The 16,988-nt window shown below is 28.8% G+C and overlaps 1 protein-coding gene across 1 annotated transcript; it reads left to right on the forward strand.

Annotated features, from left to right (window-relative positions):
• The first annotated feature begins 11,221 nt into the window (after window positions 1–11,221).
• On the forward strand, window positions 11,222–16,773 carry LOC137805888 (mannosyl-oligosaccharide 1,2-alpha-mannosidase MNS1-like). Its single transcript, XM_068605776.1, has 14 exons — window positions 11,222–11,464; window positions 11,740–11,787; window positions 11,900–12,094; window positions 12,834–12,946; window positions 13,035–13,100; window positions 13,240–13,411; window positions 13,840–13,929; window positions 14,122–14,246; window positions 14,683–14,748; window positions 15,009–15,117; window positions 15,198–15,296; window positions 15,627–15,707; window positions 15,783–15,953; window positions 16,085–16,773. Exons 1-14 carry the CDS (start codon window positions 11,300–11,302, stop codon window positions 16,322–16,324), a joined length of 1,740 nt encoding a protein of 579 aa, XP_068461877.1. The 5' UTR covers window positions 11,222–11,299; the 3' UTR covers window positions 16,325–16,773.
• Window positions 16,774–16,988: the final 215 nt, after the last annotated feature.

Consider the following 16,988-nt stretch of genomic DNA (forward strand, 5'->3'; position numbering starts at 1 on the left):
TTGGCCCAATCTAATAAAAGTTTTTTTTGTAGTGACACAATACGTAACTTATAGAGAATAAGGATAATATCTCATAACACTTCTTAACTTATGAAAGAGTGTACCTAAAATTTATATGAAAATTTGGAAAATGTAATATATAGTCTGTAATTTGATGGTAATCTATTAACTTATGAACTATATATTTGATAATACTATTAGGAAAAAGAAATAATGTGATGAGGATAACATCAGATATAACATGATTATGTATTTTGGTATTGGAGTATCCTCCGTGAAATACTTTTATTTATTAATTATTTATTATCAATAAAAAAAATTCTTAAACCAATTGGCTACTATATCTCTAATGATTTTTATTATTGACTTATTGTACGACTAGTTTGTTTATTGTTAAAGAGTATGTAATTCCATTGTAACCTTACTAATATAACTACGTGTAAGATATTTTGTATTTTTTTCTTTATCAACAAATAATAATAAATAGATAGAAATAGAGCATTTAAGGGATGTTCTAACTCGTATATAAAAAAGACAATGTTAGCATCAATTTTTTTTAGCTTAAAGAACAAGTAAACCCAAAAGGTTTGTTATAGGAAAAATGACAACCCACACCTCCTAAACCACTCTTTGTAGCCCTTCTAATGAACAAAGAACCCTTATGATAGGTTAATGCTGTAATAAGTTTGCAGTTTTAACTATAAACCATTATCAAAATCTATATCGCATAAGTATATCTTCAGTAGTAGAATCTTTTTACAGTCTTATTTCAGTAATATGTCATGTGGTGTTTAGACCTACTCCATTTCTTCTCATACCCTTAATAGAGTTGTAAGTATCGTTGCTCATAGCTATACCAAACCTCTACTACATCATAGAAATAATTCACTTTTTTATGCATATTCCCTACACATAAGACCTCTTGTATAAGAGATATCAAATGAAAGTATATAAAAATTATATAATAACAAAAATGGCATATTTTATTTTAAAAAAGGAATAGAATGACTATATTACTGTGATTTATTAATTTAGTAACATTGGAGATTACAATAAAAACAAAATAAAATTAAAATGTGTGACATATATTAAAAATATGTAAAATAATATTATAAGAATTCTCCAAGTTAATATATATACATTTCATAATATTTTAAATTAAAAAATATAAACTTTTTATACAGAAAAGTAACCCCTATTATTATTTGATATTTTCTTAAAGTAATTTGGATCTCTTTCTTATTAATAAGTCTGGTCGGTATCAGACAAGTCTGTCTCGACCCATGTTATCGATCGTGGCAAAGAACATCTCGATGTACCTAATAAATAACATCAATGACAGTTATAAGAACATTTAATGAGTCATGTTCACGCTCCGAAATATGTGGGAAATATCTCTGACAAATTAGCTGAATACTGATTAAACTGAATGATGAAACAAACATTCAATATATTCAAATATTCTAAGTGATATTTGAATTCGGCCATCACAACAAAGACTATTGACTAAACACTATAAATAAACTTCTTACATAGATGTAAGGTACACTTTTAATCAATTATAAATATATACTCTTTACAGAGAGTACTTATTTGATCGTCGGAGTACTTTTTCAGGTCAACCCCGACCGAATACTAACATTTGAGGAAGGAGACTTGAAAGAAGGAACGAGAAGATAACGGACACGTCAACAATTGTATAACTAGTTTCAGGTACTATTCAGACCCATGTACAAATAATAATTATAAGATGAAGCAAATAATGGTTTACAAGATGAATTTAATAATTTTGTGTAAAAATAAAATAAAGGCATCAAAGATGTTAGTTGAATAGGTGTAACCTTGAAGGAACATAAAAACATGAAACAGTGTATGAGTTTGAATTAGAGAAACTATTCATACACATAATTTGAATGCATAATGAGGCTCTCTATAATGCATTTTGTGTGAAATATGATTTAATTAAAGAAAATGTTAGTTTGACGAGTATTTTGAAAAACACTAATTTATAATTCTTTCATTACAATAAAAAATTATTTTTAATAACACAGAATTGTTAATATATCAACACTATTAATTAAAGTAAAAATAAATAAATAATAAACGAATGATCCAGCACGCAAATGGTGGTGCATGCGCATATTATTAGAGTAACAAGGTTCAACACGCTTTAGTCACATTTTTCCTTGACTTACATATGCGCGCGCATGCGTCGTCTCTTTGGTTTCTCAGAAACTATACGGAATTTCTTCACTTCAAACACTTGGCTTATGAATTTACACTCATGCCATTCATTTTGAAAAATGCTATGAAATCTAATATGACTTTTTTGGTTGAAAGTATGAAAAGGTGTTTAATTGAAAATCCCCATAAACTTAAAAAACAGGAATTAACCTTAATTAGTGGTGTGGTTAGGCAAATATGACTTCTTAGAAAGAAGAAATCTTGGTGGAATAGCATTGATTGAGACATGTTTAACCATGGTGGTTAGGATTTGGTAAGAAAAGAAAATGCAGTGCTTTATTTTATCATCATGCACCATACTTTTTTGAAGTCTTTCTCCCCGAGTGTCAGAGTATATGGGGAAAGAAGATATGTTAGAGTGGCACACTGAAGCATAGAAGTTGTTGTGTTGGGATTGAAGTTAAAGTAGCATTAGAAGGACGCGTCTAAGAAATCACCTTCAATATTTCACCAACACTACTTTTCATAATTATTCACACACACATTATATATTAATATCAAATTGTAAGATACATCTTTTATATAGATTTAAATCATTATAGTATAAATAAATAGATTATGATATTATTTATGCTTAATTTTAATCAAATTTAATATAAATAATTATGAAAATATGAAAAAGTTACATTTTAGTTTTTTATATAAAATTATTTATAACATAATATTTGATATAATATGTATCGAAATTATTTCGCTAACTTTTTTCTTGGTTTAAAAGAAATAGAGGAAAAGAATACGTAGAAAAAAAATATTAGATAAAAAATGTTAATCTTATCGTCTTCATAGGTAATATAAGAAACTATTTTTAAAATGTGCAATTAAAATATAAATTAATAAATTCTGCATATAGTAGTTTAAAATATCAAACCATAAACAATCTAGTCCTCCATAATAATTATATGTGGTCGTAAAATTGATCTAGTTTAGTTGGAATGTTTCTTAGTATTAAGGGTGTTTGGATGAGGTGATTGAGAATAGAATTTGTGAGGATTTGAGAGAGTGGATGTGTGGGGATTTGAGAGAAAAATGTGAAGAAAGTGAGTGTGCTTGAATTTGAGTATATTAGTTAAGGTAGATGTGTGAGGAAAATTTATTGGAGTTTGTGAGTGGTGTGATGATTGCTAAGAGATTTTTAATTTTTATAAAAGAGTAAAATGTTAGTTTACAAATTTAGCATTGTTTTCAAGAAAATTTGAATAATGAAATATCAAGTATTTTTTGCGTAGATTTGAGTTAATTAAAATTTTATAAATTATTTTCAGACCGTTGAAGAAATGTTTAAAAAAAATATGAGTTACTTAATATTTATATAATTATATTAATATTTATTTGTAAGGGTAAATATGTATTTGGTGTATTGATGAGTTGTGTTTTCCGTATTCTCTTGCTTTCTTCGCATCTCAGTTGGGATGAGAACAATACATGCTCCTGCAAATCCATGCTTGCCTTTCTGCGTTTATCCTTGAATCCAAACACGTTCGACACCCGTAGTTCCCTCTTCACCAATAGTAAATCAATGGATCCGAACATATCATAAATGTTATTGTTACATTTTGATAACTACATTAGTCACTTGTTATTCTTGCACACCCTATGTTGATTTGAGTCATCAAGATTAACTAGATAGTAATATCAAATGTTGTCACTCTATTTTTCATGTATTTTTTTTCTTTTTAATATTCTAACTTTCTTCTTGAAGTTTGTTTGTTTAGAATTGAACAAAGAGTCTAATTTACTCTAAAAACAAAATTGTGCAACAATAAAAATGGTCATAATATACATGTAAGAATGTCACAAATTATAGATTACAAAAATAACTGAATAATGTAAATAACTAACACTGTTCTAGAATATGTTAAGTTGTATGGTGGTTATTTTCTTGTATTTATTTTAATATTTTTTCATTCTTATCCACACATTAAAGTTGTATATATAATGTGCATTTATTTCAATCTTTGTTGGTAAAAAATATCATTTATACTCTCGAGAATTTGTTATGGACCTTGACTCCAAAAATAGAACGAGTTTCTTGAATACACTCATCATGTTATGGTTATTAAATTTAGTGTTTTCTTCCATAAATTAAAGTGTGATATACCTTGACAAAGTTATCGATATTTGGAGTAATTTATTAGTATTTGGACAAATGTTCGTGAACATTTTCCTGAAGTGATATACTTTAAATAGCAAAACTTTAAGAAGTTTATACCTTTAAACAATACACCCAAAATAACATTGATTACTTTACCAACTTAAAATTTTTATGGGTAAAACTTGATAATTTTTACCTATGAATTCTTGTAGATGCTTCATCAAAAAATATCATACACAATATTTCATCATTAGGTTCTTTAAAGGTCTTAATGACCGTTTTGCAATGGTTTGAGCTTAAGTACTCTTTATGGACCCTTTATCCTCCATGAATCAAATTTCTTCCATGAACATCCAACACAAATGTCAACAACTTGATGTTGTTTTTTTTTCACTAATGAGCCTAACTCATTTTCCAATATTGTCATGGACAGAGCTTGAAGTACCACAAACAAAGCCAACTCCACCAAAAAATCGTGATTGTTGTTATCATTTGAACCACACAATGGATGTGTGTTGTAGTAATCATGGTTATCCACCAAGTTATTCTTGTTGACTCACATTGCCTCTTCAACTAACAATGTCAATGGCGATGCTTCTTACAATGTAGAGAAATAAGCTAATGATGTTTTTACTCAAGGTTCAAAGCTTAGTCTCACTAAGATCCAATTTTATCATTTAATTAGTCTTCTCCAACAAACTTTTCATTCTAATGGTTCGGGACTAATAGACAAAAACCAACCCAATAATGTCAAATCTCAATACAAAACCTAACCCCTTCAGCTAGTTGGGTTTTTGACCCTGATGGGGTTATTTTTTTTGCTTTTTACTAGAATGGGGTCCGTTTAAAAAAAAATACAAATTTAGACAAGTCGTGCCAATTCGGCACGACTTCATATGCACAAATCGTTCCAATTTGACACGACTTTGTCATGTCATACTGAAGTCGTGCCAACTTGACACGACTTATGTCATGTCATACTGAAGTCGTGTCAACTTGGCACAACTTTTGCCACATCATTTTTTTAATTTGATTTTTTATATATTGGGTAGTAAGTTATGTAATGTTAAAAATTAATTTGATACATAACTTTCTAAGTGTTAGTTTTAAGGAACAAAAAATTGGATAGTGTATGAATCATGTCCGACGCCATTAAATATCAAAATATCAAAAAATTTGCATACATGAGACATTAAATATCAAAATATACTTTTTGGCTAGTGGGAAACCATGTCCGATGGCAATGTCCTCAAGAGTTAATGGCTCAAAGTTTGAATAAGCTGATTATCCAAACATGATTATCTAATTTTTTGTTCCTTAAAACTAACACTCTTAGAAAATTATGTATCAAAATTTTTAACATTACATAACTTACTACCCAATATATAAACAATAATTTTTTAAAAAAAAAAAAAAAAATGACGTGACAGAAGTCGTGCCAACTTGACACGATTTCAGTATGACATGGCAGAAGTCGTGCCAAGTTGGCACGACTTCAGTATGACATGACAAAGTCGTGTCTAATTGGGACGATTTGTGCATATGAAGTCTTGCCGAATTGGCACGACTTGTCTAAATTTGTAATTTTTTTTAAACGGACCCCATTTTGGTAAAAAGCAAAAAAAATAACCCTATCATGGTCAAAATCCCCAGCTAGTTCCAACTTGGGCTTCCTTTTCATTTTTTTGCCACTAAGCACGATCTTTCTCATAAGCATGCATTATCATTTATTTTTTCACACACTACTCCTTAGATTGTAGATTATAAGGGATGGAGTGACTTCATGCCGACATAAGGCAAAAGCAACAATAAAGGAAACTAATCAGAAAACTATCTGCACTAATTCTAAGTTTGGATTGAGAAGGAGATTTGTGGGAAGAGGAGATAGTGGATTTGTCAGGATGTGTGAGGATATGTGAGGTTGTTTGGATTGAAGGATGATAAAATAGATTTGTGATGATGGTTTATTGAAATTTGTGAGTAATGTGATAGTTGAGAGAGAATTTAGAAATTATTTTAAAGGTCTAAAATGTAAGTTTACACATTTATCATTGTTATTAAAAAATATTTGAATAATGAATTACGATATTTTTTTTTGTGTTAATTCATTTTTTCTAATATATACTATCCATAATTACTAGTATTTTTTAATAAAAATTTAAAAATATATTAAAAAAATATTTTTGCATTAAATTGAAATAAATTTATTAAATATATTAAAATTTATGGAAATAATATTTATTATTATATATATTTGTTATTTTATTATTTATAATTATATGTTGCTATTAATAGTATAATTAAATAATTTTGAAATTGTTAGATAAAAATTTATGTAATATTTAATTTTGTATATTGTAATAAAACGCATGCACAAGGGTATTTGGATAAAATACAATAATCCTACATGAAATCAACACAAATCTCTTCATTTGTGTGAAAAATGAAAAAAAAACTTTCACCCTCTCTCCCATCCACTCCTTATACTCAAAGCCACTGGAAAAAAACACAGAATTAAAGTGTATACCAAAATAAAATCGATTAGAATAAATTTATCTAATAGTGACTTTGTCACAAAAAATATTTCTAAAACTTTACAATTTTCTTCTTTCTTTATCATACATAATATTCTTTATGTTATAGAATTTAATTTCAACCTTTTGTCCATTTCCAAATTGATTTCTAACCTCTTATTTAAACTCATACTTTCAAATGATTCTTTCATAATACGAGATGTGAACTCCTTCAGGATGATTAAAAAGGAACCCATGTGCCAACTCATTTTTGGTCCTACGACATCAACTATTATGTTCGTTTTCCAATCATTAACTTCTTATAAGTCATTACACAAATAACCACCAAATTTGTCTATCATAATTTTTTATTGTTGATGTTACACATCCACACACACAAATTGTAAAAAAATTGACCAACATTCAAGACGTGGTGCACTCTTTTTCAAAATGTACAAAAAGTTATATTATTCTGGATTTGGACACAAGAAAATTTTATTTCCAAACATGGTTGAAACTCGTTGTGAAAAGGAACCAATAGGGGTCGACAATGAAGAGTATGATAGTCCAAAAGAAGAAGTTCACCATTGTTCAATGTAGAAGAGTTATCTTTAGGCCTATATTCTTTTTATTAAACTTATATCACTTTCTATGTCGTCTCTCCAATGACATATTAAGTAGACTTTCTAGGTTAGTTACTTAACCTACATGTAAAGTGCAAACTTTTTATATCTTTTGGATTTATATAATTTATACAATCAACATAAAACATTCTTAGAACAACGTTGATAACTTGAAATCCAACACCAACTAAGTCAATCAAAAAACAATAAAAATAGTCCATAGAAAACATACATATAACAATAATATGATAAAAATATAAAGCTTGCTTCAATTTGTTAAATTCGTATACTCATACACATTATATTAGAACTTGAAGTGTGAGTTGAAAGTATCATATTAGGTATGAACAATATATAAAATGAAAGAGACGCAAACTCATGATTTTAAGGTTTTGGGTTAGGGGTGATATTTTGATATCTTATATGAATTTACTTATAATTTATTGGTTTTGAATTTTTTTGGTGTTTCTCCTTAAAAAACTCCACAAATGGTTTTAGGGTCATATTTATTTTGGTGACTAACTCAAAAGTCTTCTTGATATGAACTTCACAATTACATTATTTATAATGCAAGGATCAAATGGAGATAACAACAAGTTGTGATGGATGTGAGTTTGACTATGCTCATCCTCGAAATAAACATTCATACTAATCCCTGTTCTCATACCTAATGAGTATGAAATTTAACTCACTTCATCCTTTTAGGTAATGAGTATACTCATACCCGTAATTATATTTTCTCAAATATTAATTAAATACTTGTTGTAAAAAGCTAAAAATTACAACAAAGGAAACATGATATTATTGGGATTGAATGTCAAAAGGATATGTAACATATCAAGGAATGGATTATAATTGCATAAATATCAAAATAGAGTACCAAATAATAATTGCACAAGTATAAAGTAATTATAGAAAAAAAGTAAACAATTATATATTATTAAAATTTCATGACAACTACAAATATGCATGTCTTATAAACCATTTGATTTAATAAAGTGAAGTTTCTATTTTTTAAAATGCAATACAACGTTTGAATGAAAGTGCGTAGAAAAATGTATGATTGAAGTTGAGATGAGAGTGAAAATACATTGAGGATGCGAGTGAAATTAAAATATCGAACAAGTCTAACAATTAAAAAAAACAAAAAATTATGTAATGAAAGAATGATTATTCAAATGAAACAAAACTATTAAGAATTAAAGATGATAACTTTTTTATATTACCTAATAAACGAAAAATCATTTAGTAATTTAAATTTGAAACGAAGATCGGACAAATATCTATGCATCATCATCATCTTTATACTCAATTAAAAAAAAATATTAATCATATTCATACCTATATCCAATCAATATGAATATTCCTTTATCAATCAAATTCAAATATATTTACATTTAAAAATTTGTTTGTCATCCTTAATCAAATTTATTCTCCTTAAACACAATTAAGAAAAGCTCCTTAAATATTATTATTATTATAGTTCAAACACAAGGATCATTTCTTATCAGCCACCCAAATTCTACATTTAGTGATGTTGAAATCCATGGTAAGTGGGCCATCTCAATGGACTTCCTAACTAACTGGGCTTTTCAGCTTGGTACAGGATGACCAAGCAACTATATAAAAAAACAAGAAGACTCTTTCTTCCTGCAACTCCATAGGTTCTTTTGCCACCCCATACAAAATATGAAAATATCTTTTTATTATTCTTATGTCATTTTCAGAGTAGTTTTCAGATTATGTAATCTGGACACGCATTTGAAAAGAGACTTCCGGATTACATAATCTGAAAGCCAAAACAAACTTTCAAATTATGTAATCTGGAAACTAATCATACATCTGAAAAAAGACTTTCGGATTATATAATTCGAAAGCTAATTACGAATTTGAACCCTAAATCATAAACCCTAAATTTAGAGAAAGAAACAGTGAAGAGTAGACATAGGTAAACATAGTCCAAACATTTAAAATAAAAGTTTTACAGATTTAATTATGCTTATCATAAGTACAATATTTAATTAAATCAATTTGTATACATTAAATTAGAATAAATAAATTGAAAAGAACCTTATATTAAATTAGAATGAAACTTTTACCTTCCTTACTTCCACACGCAGATTTTCTTCTTCTATAAAGAAACATTTTGTACATCACTTTCTTAACTAGCCAAAAATATCTTAATTGAAAAGAACCTTATATTACAGTTTCTATAACCATAATATAAGGGGACAAGTCCAGTGTCAGACTAACAACATGTTGATCCTCATATTACAACTTAAAATACTAATTATAGGTCTAAACTATAATTTATATATTAAAAACATTTACCTGTTATGAATTATATTTGTAAAACAAATTATATAAAAAATATTTGCCCACAAAATAATTTAATTATGTAAATAAATATTAATTTAGTCTAATGTAGAAGTAAATATATATTATTTTAAATGATAAAAATAATGTTATTAATGAATTTAATTGGTATTATGTTATTATTTTAAGTCCTAATAAATCATATTATCTCTAAAATAATAGAAATATTTTTACGTTCAAATTTAAATACTTTTAATTTAATTTTTAATTTTAATTTAATTTTTATTTATATTATTGTATTTAAAATATTCACTAAAAAAATCATTTAATTACAATTAATTTAGAGAGAGAAAATAATTAGTCATTACATTAACTAAGTTAGATAATTTTTTAACTAAAATCTATTATTAATTAAGAATTATAAAATAGATTCTAAATTGATATATAATATTAATGTTTTAGCTACTAATTATTTTAAATTTTAAATTAATTTTTAATTTTAATTAAAATTAATTTAAAATGTAAAATAGTTATAAAATATTGGTAGGAGTTTATAAACTACTTTATAATTTTTTATTAATAATAAAAATTACTCTAAATATTAATAATTTTTTTTTATAAAATAGTATATAACTTAATCAATATAATAACTAACTATTTTTTTAAATTAATTTTTATTAAAGGATTTTCTTTTAATAATTTATCAGGAATTAGAAAAAACTAATTACAAAGACAATTTTATCTATCAATATTCATATTACCAGTAAATAAAGTTTTAATATAAAAATATGCATATTTATACTATTCAAAAAGAAAAAAACTAACTTGTTTCTTTTCATTGAGACAAAAATGTATTTATTTGTAATTTATTTCTAAAAGTCTTGGATGAGAACAAAAACAAAAATACCGTATTAAATTTTTAACGCATTCAACGTTTGACTGAATGAAGTTATAAATATTTAAAAAAAACATTGAATGTTCACCAACCTAAGAACTCAACTAAATTCAACTAACTAACAATACACGAGGATATATAATCTTAACGCAAAAAATGGGATTATAAAAGACGTGTTTGAGTTTAAAACATACAAAGCTATCTTATAACATATTTGGTGAGTAATTGGAAATATAACAAAAAGATAATTAAGATGACATAATAAGTTTCTTAGTAATTAAATCTATCGTCTAAGAAAATAAAATAAAAAGGTAAATAATGGGTTTAATTTAAGAATTGAATTTAGAAGATGAATTAAGTGAAGGTTGAGAATGATGAAGATGAAGAGAGAGATGGAGAAGAGAGGAGAGAGGTTCTAGAAAAAAAGGAAAAGTCCTCCGACATTTACTGCGTCCGATTTTTAAGTTGAGGTTACAACTTGCGCATGCTATTGCACCACCACCCATTACAAATAATATCTTTCTTATTATTCTTCCTCATGCAATAACACTATTAATACTTAATCTCTTTCTCATACTTACTTTTGCTTCTGGGTTCATTCAAGATTCTTAAAGAAATGGCTAAAAAATCTTCTTATTCATCATCGTCTACGTCTTCATGGAGGTATCTGCAACCTCGTTATTACATTAAGAGGCCTAAACGACTGGCATTGGTCCTTATCGTCTGCGTTTCACTCACATGGATACTCTATGACCGCAAATCACTCACCACCGGACACCAGGTTCTTTCATTGTCATTAACCAACAAATTTCCATTTTCATTATAAATGTCAAACATCTTTTTATGTTGCATTTAATTGTTGCTTTGTTAGAGAAAAAGTTCTGGTGTTGAAATGGATGGGAGGGGTACCATGTTGCTTCGTATTGTGGTCTCATCTCACCCATTGTTAATGTTTTCAATTTGAATAGTCTATTTGATCATTGTTATAATAATGCGTTGATTTAAGTATTTTGAAATACTGTTCTTTAAGCTTTTTTTTTTTTTTTCTGGAGCTAGGATGACATTTCGAAATTAAAAGAAGAGGTTACACGCTTGCAGAATTCAGTAAGACGTGCAGATTTTTATTATCTATAGGGTTGTTTGTTATAGTTTCAAAATATTATTTTTGTGCCTTCGTTGTTGTAATTGACTTGGATTGAGTTGTTTGAAATTGCAGCTAGAAGATATAAAAGACCATATGAAAGACTCGACAGAAAGTACTGAAAAGAAGGATGAAGTCGATAAATTCACTAAGGATATTTCTGTTGAAGATGATCCTATTAGCACACAACGAAGAGATAAAATAAAAGATGCCATGCTTCATGCTTGGACATCTTATGAAACGTATGCATGGGGAAGGGATGAACTTAAGGTTTTTCATTATATTTTCTTAACTTTTTAGTTAGTCCACTACTTGATATGACGAGTTTTATATGCTTGTTGCTTTTTTTCTTCTACCTTCCTCTTTTTATGGAGGGATTTGAGTTGTTTTAACTTTTAACAAATAAGTTAGCTAGTTAAGTTGGTTCATTAAGTTGATTTCAGAAATTGACATTCTAGTCATTTGCACAATTGTAGATGTTTTTGTTAGCAGAGTGATCAACAAGTAGATTATAACTGAGAGTAGCAAGTAAAAACTTATTATCCGTCGCATTTCTCATTACAACTACAGTAAGTTAAGATATTAATCAGACCCACACCACAACATTATTCCATCTCTTGTTCCATAGTAGAGCAAATCAAACTCTCCCCATACAAGGTAGAATAGAATAGGTTAGGTTATGATTGCAAAGCTTTGAAATTATTTTCACAAGGAGGTGGAGGCAACCCTTTTGGATAAGCCATTGAAACATATAATAAGAAGTGAAACATCATTCAAATTTTGATCACATGAAATTTTTACGCTACAAGACACAATAATATATATATATATATATGCAGATTCTTTCTACAACTGAAATTCACCTATACACATTAGGAGAAGCAACAACAAAATGTGTCTGCATGTTCTTTTCTAAATCCATTTATGTTTTATTATGCTATAATAGCACACAGTTTGGAATAGTCAAATTTAAACTACGCAACTAATTAGTTTGCTATTCCTTGCACAGCCACAATCAAAGAATGGTGTTGACAATTTTGGCGGTCTAGGGGCAACTTTAGTAGATTCACTCGACACATTATTTATAATGGGTCTTGATGATCAATTTAATAGAGCTAGAGAGTGAGTTGCATTTTATTTCTAGTACATTTGATTTTGCAACCCACTATGTCTTATTGAAGATGTTTTTCTAATGAGATAAATATTGCAGGTGGGTTGCTGAGTCATTGTCTTTCGACAAGAACATTGAAGTTAGTGTGTTCGAGACAACCATAAGGTTGAATTAGAAGGTTCAATCTTAGTTTTGTTGAAATACTAATTTCCTCCCCCACCTAGCAGTTGTTGTAGCTTTGTAGATTGCAACAATTTTTTGTTTCTAATTCATTTTCTCTCGCTTATGTATCATTTTGGTTTAGAGTGATGGGTGGGCTTCTCAGTGCTTATGATCTCTCTGGTGACAATGTTTTCCTTGAGAAGGCTAGAGATATTGCAGATAAGTTATTGCCTGCTTGGAATACACCTTCAGGAATCCCCTATAATAGAATTAACTTGGCATCTGGCAGTACAAATAACCCTGCATGGGCGCGGGTATGTTTTCTCATCATTATCTTCATTTATTTATCTCAAGTTAATGTCATAACACAGAATCTCAGCTTTCTATCAAAATCATTTCTAATTACTCATAATTTCTCAGCTTTGAGGTTTTTTTTTTCAATTTTTGTTTGACTTTATTATTTGGATCATGTTCACCTCCAACATCATTGATTGGTAAGAAATCTTTTGATTGCTTAAATGATCTTATCAGTGTCATTTATTTTGGTGTTGAAAATTTACAGTCTTTCTATAGAACTCTCATATGGCATTTGGTAACACAACATATCATACAGTGTGTTTTCTTACAGATATTTAATTAAAAGATATCAAATCTTATTTGCGACTAATTCCATCTCATTGTTACATATTGTGATTTATTGTAGATTGTTTTATGTTCTTGATTGGTCGTTATTTATTACTAGGGAAGCAGTATTCTTGCGGATTCTGGTTCCGAACAACTCGAATTTATTGCTCTCTCTCAAAGGACAAAAGACCCTAAGTACCAAGAAAATGTGACATTCTACTACTTTTATGTGTTTTTAACTATTTTTTGGCAATACAAATTGTGAACTTTATCTGTCTTTTTCTTCATATTACTAAACATTTTTTATTAGTAAATGTTAATCCAAACCCACACAACATTACTAAAAGTTACTAAGCATGTTGATTTCAAGAATTTCACAATAATATTTTCATAATTTCAGGCAGAAAAGGTGATTAAGGAGCTTCATGAAAATTTTCCGGATGATGGCTTACTTCCTATATACCTTAATCCACTTACTGGAACTAAAACAGGTGGATCAATTACATTTGGTGCCATGGGTGACAGGTAATGATACCTATAAAATTTGCTAACATCATTATTGTTGTAATATTGTAATTTGCTAACTCATTTATGTGAGTTTTTGTCGAACTCTTGATATATATAATAAAACAATCTTTATGAGTTGCCCTTATTCATTCATGTGCTATGTTTTTTGGGAATGTGGAACAAACTTGAGTTATTGATTAATTATTTTGAAATGTTGCATAATGATTCTTAATATGTTAACCTACTATAAGAGATGTGTGACATTTAGAAGGAACACAATGAAGAAATTAATTTCTCAACCCTACACATTGTTTATCTTCACTTGATAGGTAGTATTATTAATTTGATAGTATGTCAAAAACAAATGTTGTAAACTAGGCTATACAGTGCTTGACATTTTTCAATCACTTCATTGTTCACATGCTTAACAAGGTTACCCATGTATATGTTGCAGCTTTTATGAGTACCTACTCAAGGCCTGGGTACAGGGAAATAAAACTGAAGTTGTGACATTTTACAGGTAATGAGCTTTAAATGTTGGAAAATTAAATAATTTTATTACCTCTGTAAGAAACTGTTCACCATTTACATATTTTGTTATCATGAGCTTTTGAAAGAAGCCAAAAGTATTATGAAATACCTCTCATCCATAATACATATTTTACAAAGCACACATTTAGCAGACTCTTCTCAACACTACTTTAATATGAAAGTTCAGATTTTGAGTTAAGAGACATATATAGAACCATATGTTAAACGTGTAAGCTAATGGTGGATCAGGGAAATGTGGGACAAATCAATGATAGGCCTTGAAAGCTTGATTAAAAAGTCAACACCTTCGTCTTTTGTATACATATCCGAGAGGCTTGGAAATGCAGTCTATGATAAGGTGTTATTTGAAAAAGAAATCTATTTTAGTCTTAGATGAGTATGCCATTAAAACAATATCTGATTTCGTCTCCTTTTCAGATGGATGAATTAGCTTGTTTTGTTCCTGGAATGTTGGCTTTGGGATCTTCAAACTCTGGCCCTGGAGAAGCAGAAAAATATATTTCACTTGCAGAGGAGGTGACCCTGCTTTTTTCTTCCTAGAAATATAATACCAGAGTACTTATTCTCTTAAAAACTTTTTCTGAAAATCAACATCACACTTTTTCTTGCATCTTCCCTTGGAATTGGAAACATTATTCAGAACATTAGTTGTATTTGTATGTTCTCTTTCAAACCAAATCACAAACATCCAAGGTTTCAGTTTGACTGAATATGAAATAATTTTTCTGAAAGGATTAATAAGCTTTATCGTGACAATAATTACTAATTTATGCTTAAAATATATTGGTTTGAACTGCCATTTTTCCTTCACACTTGTACTGATTTCCAATTCATCTTGTCGCGTAGCTTGTATGGACTTGTTACAATTTTTACCAATCAACACCAACTAAATTGGCTGGAGAGAATTATTACTTTCGCAATGGAGAGGTTTGAACCTTTAATTCTGACATTGTTTGTCAAATTCCCTAAGATGTTGTGTTCTAAGGTTATGAAAAACTGTAGGATATGACTGTTGGTACCTCGTGGAATATCCAAAGGCCTGAAACAATTGAGTCATTATTCTACCTCTGGCGTTTCACTGGAAACAAAACATACCAAGAATGGGGTTGGGATATTTTCCAAGCATTTGAAAACAATTCTCGGATGGAGACAGGATATGTTGGACTCAAAGATGTAAGAAATTCAAAAACTGCTTCAGTATAAGCTTATGCATGTTACTTGATCATATTCATAATCTTTTTTCTTTAATTTTCTTCAATGCAAATACATTGTGCATTGCTAAACATAACTGAGTAAATCCTTAGGTGACTACTGGCACCAAAGATAATATGATGCAGAGCTACTTCCTTTCAGAAACACTCAAGTATCTCTATCTGTTGTTTTCGCCTTCATCAGTCATTTCCCTGGATGAATGGGTGTTCAACACGGAGGCTCACCCTTTAAGAATTATGACTAGAATTTCCAATGAAGAGAGTGGTGACCCAGAAGAGGTAGTTCCACGTCATTTGCATGGTAGAAAAGAAGGTCGAATTGAATATAAGTAGTTAAGAGTTGTTGGTTTAAGATTATTGAAAACATATCCTGAAGCATAGTTCCCAACGTACTCTCAAGTTAGATCCAGGACTTCAACCTTATGATTTGGACATCGTTTGTTACTATCTTTACATGAGAATGTTTCATCAGCTAGATTACCGATAGCACAAGGGACTACTTCTCTTGCTTTATCAATATAGACTTAAATTGCCTGTCTATGGTGAACACTATGGGGAAGCTATGTTTATGGTGTAATTAGTAGGATAAATGTGGGTGTAAATTACTAGGTAGAAGCAGATTTCTCTGTAAATGCTTGTGTATTAGTTGCAACTATGAGATGTAAGACATCCAAGTTTGAAAACTCAGATTTCTTTGCTCTTCTAATTCAAAATTTACTGATATTAATGTTTTAGAGAGGTAATTTAGTTGAGTAACACTTTAACTTTTTTAATGCGTTGCCAACATATATGTTCCTCCATAATTTCTCATGTGATTCTACCAACTCTTCTGATAGACATTGATGGCTTCTTGGTTGATTTACCATTTAAATATCTATTATATTAACTTGCTCTAACAAGGTTAGGTGAGCTTGAAGATATAACGAGATGAATGGAGAGAAAGAGAATCTATTCGAATGCACCTCAACAAGAATTGCAATATTTATATGTTGTTCTA

Source organism: Phaseolus vulgaris, chromosome 3, assembly GCF_000499845.2.
Source record: "Phaseolus vulgaris cultivar G19833 chromosome 3, P. vulgaris v2.0, whole genome shotgun sequence".
Classification (NCBI taxonomy): Eukaryota; Viridiplantae; Streptophyta; class Magnoliopsida; order Fabales; family Fabaceae; genus Phaseolus; species Phaseolus vulgaris.